General features: G+C 35.6%; 1 protein-coding gene across 1 annotated transcript in view; it reads right to left on the minus strand.

Annotated features, from left to right (window-relative positions):
• Window positions 1-1,206: 1,206 nt before the first annotated feature.
• Window positions 1,207-7,927, minus strand: part of tbce (tubulin folding cofactor E) — an 8,902-nt gene continuing 2,181 nt past the window's right edge. The window contains 15 exon segments of the mRNA XM_016518695.1: window positions 1,207-1,797; window positions 2,406-2,497; window positions 2,561-2,620; window positions 2,707-2,775; window positions 2,956-3,036; window positions 3,039-3,102; window positions 3,499-3,651; window positions 3,993-4,057; window positions 4,165-4,229; window positions 4,302-4,394; window positions 4,480-4,556; window positions 5,717-5,819; window positions 5,911-6,010; window positions 6,082-6,167; window positions 7,269-7,445. Of these exon segments, the coding sequence (XP_016374181.1) occupies window positions 1,702-1,797; window positions 2,406-2,497; window positions 2,561-2,620; window positions 2,707-2,775; window positions 2,956-3,036; window positions 3,039-3,102; window positions 3,499-3,651; window positions 3,993-4,057; window positions 4,165-4,229; window positions 4,302-4,394; window positions 4,480-4,556; window positions 5,717-5,819; window positions 5,911-6,010; window positions 6,082-6,167; window positions 7,269-7,445 (1,381 nt within the window). The 3' untranslated portion in view covers window positions 1,207-1,701.

Here is a 7,927-nt window from a genome sequence, read left to right on the forward strand (position 1 = left end):
TCAGAATTCTGAGTTTACATTTGAAAGATATTGCGACTTTTAATCTCGGAGCTCTTTTGAACTGCAAATCTGTAGTTCTGGCGTTTCTCCTCAGAATTGTGTTCATGCTTCTCCCATTTGCTCTTTTTACATTGACAATACACAACGATAATTTTTCAAATATTTATTACAATATACTGATAAATTGAACATTCACAGTGGTATGAGAGACTGGATGCTTTCAACTGATTTCTTTTGAACTGTCAGCAACTGAACTGCAGCTCAAACTATTTCAAATATAGTAAATGAAGCTACAAACTCTTATTGAGTGAGTCATTTACAACCGCTCCGATTGATTCAAATTCAAACTCGTGACTTCGATCACTGATTTCAAGCGAGTCACTAGCAATAGTTAGTTCAAAAGAGCCATTTTCGAATTTCGACGTTGCTTGTAATGATTTTAAAAAGCACGTCTAGTGATGGGTGAAACTTTTTTGTGTGTGCAAGATACAAGTAATTATCTAAAATACAAGTAATTATCTAAAATACAAGTAATTACCATAGGCTTACAACAGTGATTTAACAAAACACGGTTACAAGATGGTTTTATGAGTACTGCTTTAAAGGGGTCATATGATGCAATTTAATTTTTTCCTTTCTCTTTGGAGTGTTACAAGCTCTTGGTGCATAAAGAAGATCTGTAAAGTTGCAAAGACTAAAGTCTCAAATCCAAAGAGATATTCTTTATAAAAGTTAAGAGTCAGCCACGCCTACCTAAAACGGCTCGTTCGAACACGCCCCCACATATCTACCTCACTATGTGGGAAGATTTACATAACACCGCCCAAATGTTCACGCAAAGAAAGAAGGCATAACTTTTATTCTAGCTGTAGTATTGTTGCTGCCGCCATGTAAAAATCGACGTGTTTCAGAAGGCGGGGCATAGAGGAGAAACAATAATGTACAGTATGTGGAAAATAATGTGTTTTTTTAACTTTAAACCGCATAAACACATTTCATTACACCAAATACACAAAATAATGTTCTTTTTAGCAGCATCATATGACCCCTTTAATATAAATTATTCAGACCCCACAGATTTGCAAACATAATTACTATGTTTATAGTTAAATTTCATGAATTGTCAAGAAAATCCTAGTCAAAAATCTAAATAATAAAAAAACTTGCAAAGGTTATTATTATTATTTTTGGCATCATGACATTTTTAAAATGACAATTAAGCACATTTAAGCAATTTTCAGTTGCCTTCTGTAACATTGGGAAAAAAACTAATTTTTACAAATGTACTTTATAATTTAAACGTCACATGAAAGTACAGTTTTGCCATACGATGTACTGAATTTTATTTGATTTGAATGTGAAAAACAAACATTGATACTGGGTTGAAATGTGACCTGTATATTTCTTTATGAGATTCATAAAGTGTCTTTCTGGAATATTTGCTCCAGGCACAGGGTTGGTGCAGAGAAATGGACCGCCATCTGGTGGTGAGAGACTGTAATGATTCGCACAGACGTCGAAGGATCCAAACGAAATACTAAATAAATAGATTATGCTTTATAAAGAGAGTTTGGCAATGCTTTGTTTTCTGGAGGAATAACGTTGCGTTATAATCGTAAACACAAATGTGAGATGATTTCTGATCCGTGGAGTGTTTCAGTGGTCAGTGGCTCAAATGTCCCACAATTCCCTGCGGTTTCATCAGGACCAGCGCACCAGAATTCTGTCGCCGTCCTCCACCGAGTAAAACTCCAGCGGCTTCAGATCGTTATCGATCTCAATCTCTCTGCCGGACATCTATAGGATGGGATATCACATAACGTATTTTATTTCAGGTTCATTAGTGCAACTACAGGTACAAAAAAAAAAAAAACTAAAACTAGTAAATGAAAATTAATAAAAACTATGCATGCATATTAAAAAAACAAAACTAATAAAACTCACAAAAACACATACAATTACTAAAACGAACTAAAATTAACAAGCAAAACTAAAACAAATTTTTTTTTTACTTTAAATAGAATTAGATACACAAAAACAAACAAACTTATTTTATGTCAGCTACTTTCTTATTTTCGTTTAGTTTAATTTGAAGTACTAAAATAACTCAAACTAATGAATAAAATAAATTAATAAAAAACTATATAGACATGTAAAACAAAAACTAGTAAAAATGACAAAAACAACAAAAGTATTCAAATTAAAGTGAAAACAGAAAATATAACGATAAAAACTAATAGTGTCTCAAATATAATAAGCAATGCACGTTTATCATAAAGTTCGTAAGAAATAAAAAATACAATAATCGTAGGGAGTAAAAATTAAAGAAAAGAATAAATGAATTAAAATGAGAGTTTTTGTGTGCATTTCTAAAGTCCTGCTCTGTGATTATGGGTGTGCTTTACCTTCGAGCAGGTGTAGGAGAGCTTTAACTCCACTCCTGGTAATTTGAGCAGGCGATGCAAAAGCCCCTTCACCTTCTGAACGATCATCGAGCCTGAAAACAGCAGAAAACACCTCAAACATCTGTCGCGTCAGCGTTTCTAATGCGCGCTTTTACCTGGCAGCTTCTTCTCTATGGGCTTCCTCTCCGAATCCTCCGGACAGACGAACGTTACGGCTGAAATCAAAGCAGAGACGTTGAGAGACGTTCATATGGTGAGGGTTTTAATGGTCGGTATTGATGAGATGATGGAAGATTCGTACTTAATAGTTGATTTTTTAGCGCAAATGGTTTCTGTTCTTTCAGCTCGCCCTCGTCTGGAGCGCCGTACTCTAAACAAACAAACAAACAAACAAACAGTAAAAAGAGTGTTTTAACCAGATACAACAGAAATCCGTGACCAGCCAATCAGATCATATCAGATGCTTAATATGCAAATAAGCAGAACCAATGAGATTCCTCTGTGGGCGGAGCTTCCCAGCTCGGTTTTAAAAGCGCAGCGCTGGACTCACTCTGGAGGAGCGCAAGGAATCGCGGGTGTTCGCTCATGAACTCTGTGTTCGGGTGGTTCTTCTCCGGGTCACTGTGACCTTCAGCCAATCCAATCCAAACATTTTACAGTAATCCAGCTCCGCACCCCTCCTCTCATCCGACAAAACCTGACAACAACACCGGATAATCTGTCGTTTGATTGAGAGTTTAGAGTGTTTGATCCAGTAAAAGCTCTTTTAGTGTACTTGTACAAACGTTCAGCTTCAGCTGCTGCTTCTCGTGTCTTTTTTCTGTCAAATCAGGACTGATTTTTATCAAGTAAGCGTCAGAATAACTGTAGTCGTATTTCCAGATGAACACTTACTGGACTGAAGCAGCTCAGCTTTACTTGATTCTCCAATAAATCATTTTTTAGAAAAATCAGTGCGTCTCAAATCTGATCATCAGGATCTTTTGAGGAACGTTTGTTTGTATTCTCACTATATCAGACTATATCCCTCTCATAAATGACTTTTCTGGAGGGTAAAATCACAGATACCCATAAATCAGTGTTTGAGCGTCACCTGTCTCATGTCCAGCAGCTCCAGGCGGCTCAGTCGCGCGATGATGATCTGTCTCGCGGTCTCCAGGTTCTTCTCTCTCTGCAGCAGTGGGTTCCTCCTACAGGACAGATGAAGCAGAGACGGCAGCTTCTCCAGCTCGTTCACCACACGCCACTGCACACACACACACGCACGCACGCACACACAGACAGACAGACAGACACACACACACACACACACACACAGACATTTCAGCTTATGTTTTAATAAGTACAGGTCAGAATAAGTATGTTGTCTCATTTTTACATAAATATATCTGTTACGCTGAATGATGATGGAACGTTATTTCACCCATATTTTCTATAATATAATTCTATTTTCACAAAAGTTACTTTAAAGTAGACACTTACTTGCATTTAATATGCTTGCTGTGTATATAAAATCAGTTTTGTCAATTTAATTTGATGCAGACAGTAAACGGAGACGTCTTTCACATGATGTTTTTTTAGATTTACCTCTGAAATGTTGTTGTCGTCTAGTAAAAGTGTCTTCAGCGCAGGAAACAAAGCTGTCTTGTTACCTTCACAGCATGAAAATATTGTTTTTATTTATGTTCTGCATGTACAGTACACACACACATTATAAATATAAATATACAGCTTGTTCGGTGGTTTGAAACACTGGTACCTGCTGAAGCGTCACTGAACTGAATGACAGATAAACCGCTGCTGGACAGATTCAGCTTCTCCAAACTGAAGATTCAAACATTATTTCACAGTTATGATACAAGATGTTCTGCATCTTCATTATCTGTTCATTCTTACCAGGGTAAATGTGAGATGTCCAGCACCGTTTCCTGGACTATGTGGTTATTGGATAAATCCAGAACTTGTAATGTCTGCAGCACACGCTCTGGTCTGGATAAACGAAAGCATGATTGGTTCCTGTGACATGAGGAATATCTCTGCTCCGTGATGATGTGAATGTGATCCAGTGTTGTACCTCAGTAATTCTGTGATGTGATTGTCAGCGAGATAAAGCTCCTCTAACTGCTGCCACATGGGGGCGCAGTGGAGAACCTGCCAAAGACAGAGGGGTCAGAGGTCAGAGCCGAAGCCACACTCGCATACAGTACACAACACATCAAAAGTTTGGAGTAATTAACATTTATTAGTGTTCTCTTCAAGGCTGCATTTATTTGATCACAAGTATGGTGAAACAATATTATTACAATTGTATTAGTTAATTAATATTAATTCAAAATAATGATTGTTTTAAATTGAACAGAATTGCTGTTTTTATTGTATTTTTACATGAATATTGTGAAATATTATAAAATTTTTATTAATATTAAGTTTTAAATATTTCACAATACTACTGTTTTTACGGCATTCTTACAGTAATATTGTAATTATGAATATTATTAACCGTTTTTACAGTATTACTGTTTTTACTTTATTCTTACAGTAAAACTGTAAATTATTAATATTATTAACACTTTTTACAGTATTACTGTTTTTACTTTATTCTTACAGTAATATTGTAAATCATTACAATTTTATTAGTTAATGAATTATTATTAATTTAATTATAATTTTAAATATTTCACCATATTACTGTTTTTAATGTATTTTTACAGTGATATTGTGAAATATTAGTATTTATGAATTAATTAAAACATTTCACAACATTACTATTTTTACTATATTTTTACAGTAATATTGTGAAATATAATTACAGTTAAGTAAATAGTGAATTAATTTAATTATTTTATTTATTTAACCGTTATTTATTAATACTATTTTATTACCTTATCTTAATAATTCATTGCTTTTATTATTTATGTTCATTTAGTAATAATAATAATTACACAATTATTATTTATTACTTTTAAGTATTTCACAATATTACTGTAAAAATACAGTAAAAATAGTAATGTGAATTATTTTGAAGTATTTCACAATATTACCGTTTTGCTGTATTCGTACAATAATATTGTAAAATATTATTACAATTTAATTATTGAACTATTACGAATTTTAATATTTCACAATATTACAGTTTTGAGTGTATTCTTGATTAAATAAATGCAGCCTTGGTGAGCAGAAGAACATTAATAAAATAATATATATTATTCCAAACTTTTGACCAGTAGTGTATGTGTAAGTATGCACTGTTAAGTATGATATAATTATAATAAAGCACGAAGCAAAACGGCATCTGAACGCATATATCTGACCTGAGTCCAGGTGAGCGCGCAGCTGTTGAGTGACAGCACTCTCAGACGGGAGAAGGCGGGGCTTTAACGGCTCGGCTCACTGGAGGTACTCAATCTGTTGTGACTACACAGAGATATTGAAACGGGACTTTCAGTACTCAAACCCCATAAGCGGACCTCAGAAGGGAATAACATGGTGTCAGGTGTGATCAGACCTGAGCTGCAGCTCCCGCAGAGACTCCAGCTGCTCGGTGATCGCCGCCAGCACCTCCCATGAGCTCAGCAGGTTTCCAGACAGATCCAGAGACCGAGCGACTGAGAGACGCTGTTAAAGAAGCTTCACGCAGAGTCTTAGAGAACATCGGTGATGTGTTTTTGAAGGATACATGGCGTGGTGTTTCTGATCTCGTTCTCCGCGCCTGGACCAGACACCTCGCATCTCCTCAGACCGATTTCTGTCAGGTTCTCCAGCCTTCGAGAGCACAAAGAACAAAACACAATTTAGGTTCTGAAAAAAACTCCCTAATAATAGAACTAGATGTGCATTAAGATAATGTGTTTTTTCATGCAGTGGTCAATTTTGTGTTTATAAAACAGATAGTTCCGGTGCTTGATTCTGATTGGCTGAGCCGCGTTCGAAGCTGTTGTAAATTACTCTACAAACTTTGGTGGAAGAATACTGTTTTATCATTACACTTTATTTGCTCTGTTTTATTTTGTGAAACCTTACTACGTATATGGAATAACCGTTTTATAAAAGCAATAAGCCCCGTGAAGCCGTGGTTTACAGGGAATTTATAACAGCTTTGCATCGTGCCTAACAACGGCCCTTAGCTGTTATAAATTCACTGTAAACCACAGTTTCCTGGGGTTTATTGCTTTATTTTGCTTCCATTATATGTCTAATATGTAAGACTAGTGGAAAGAAAACATCCAAAATACACATTTACACAAGTTTGGGATCACTAGGATTTTTAATGTTTTTTTAAAGCGGTTTCTTCTGCTCATCAAGGCTGCATTTAATTTAATCTAAAATACAGAAACAAACAGTAATGTTGTGAAATATTATTGGAATTTAAAATAATGGGTTTCTATTTTAATCTCTGTTAAACGGTAATTTATTTCTGTGATCAAAGCTGAATTTTCAGCATCATTACTCATAGAAAAGATTTCTATTTTGAATGAATGCTGTTCTTTTAAACTTTTTATTCATCAAAAAAATCCTGACAAAAGTGTCACAGGTTCCAAAAAAATATAAAGCAGCACAAAAGTTTCCAGCACTGATAATAAATCAGCATATTATACTGATTTCTGAAGATCATGTGACACTGAAGACTGGAGTAATGATGCTGAAAATACAGCTGCGCATCACAGAAATAAATTACAGTTTAATGTACATTAAAATACAAAACCGGTATTTTAAATCGCAATAATATTTCACAATTTTACAGTATTTTTGATCAAATAAATGCAGCCTTGATGAGCAGAAAAGACTTATTTAAAATATCTTACTGATCCCAAGCTTGTAAGTGGTATACAGTGGTGTAAATATGAAACAACACTCAAACATCACCTCTGTTTCTGCTTGACGTCCTCAAAGCCGACCATCATCACGGTTCTGCTGGAGATCTTCAGCTCTTCTCCGATAGCCTCCTGTAGTTCCACCTCGTAGCGCTGCTTCAGAGCCGTCACGTAATCCACACCGAAACTGGCCTTCTTGGGCCGAACGAACGAGCCGCCCGTCGGGTGTCTGATGGAGAACACAAGCTTTGTTAAAGGGGTGGCTGACTGTTTTTTTTTCTAGGCTTGATTGTGTTTATGGGGTGCAGTCTAACGTGTGTTAATGCTTTGTTTAAAAAAAAAAAAACGCATTATTTTTCACATAATTTACCTTTGTTCTACACCGCTCTGTCTGAGAAACACTCCGATGACTTCCTGCTTTTATGAAGCCCCTCCCTCAGAAATACTCGTGATGGGCTCAGATTGGTTAGCTGGCTCAGTGTGTTGTGATTGGTTAAACCGCTGCTTTAGAACATTGATTGACTTGTGAATCCATTAGAATCGCGATTCATAAATGTGACCCTGGACCACAAAACCAGTCATAAGGGTCAATTTTTCGAAATTGAGATTTATGCATCATCTGAAAGCTGAATAAATAATCTTTCCACTGATGTATGGTTTGTTAGGATCGGACAATATTTGAAAATCTGGAATCTGAGGGTGCAAAAAAAA

This window comes from Sinocyclocheilus rhinocerous, unplaced genomic scaffold, assembly GCF_001515625.1.
Source record: "Sinocyclocheilus rhinocerous isolate Xijiao unplaced genomic scaffold, SAMN03320098_v1.1 scaffold1050, whole genome shotgun sequence".
NCBI lineage: Eukaryota > Metazoa > Chordata > Actinopteri > Cypriniformes > Cyprinidae > Sinocyclocheilus > Sinocyclocheilus rhinocerous.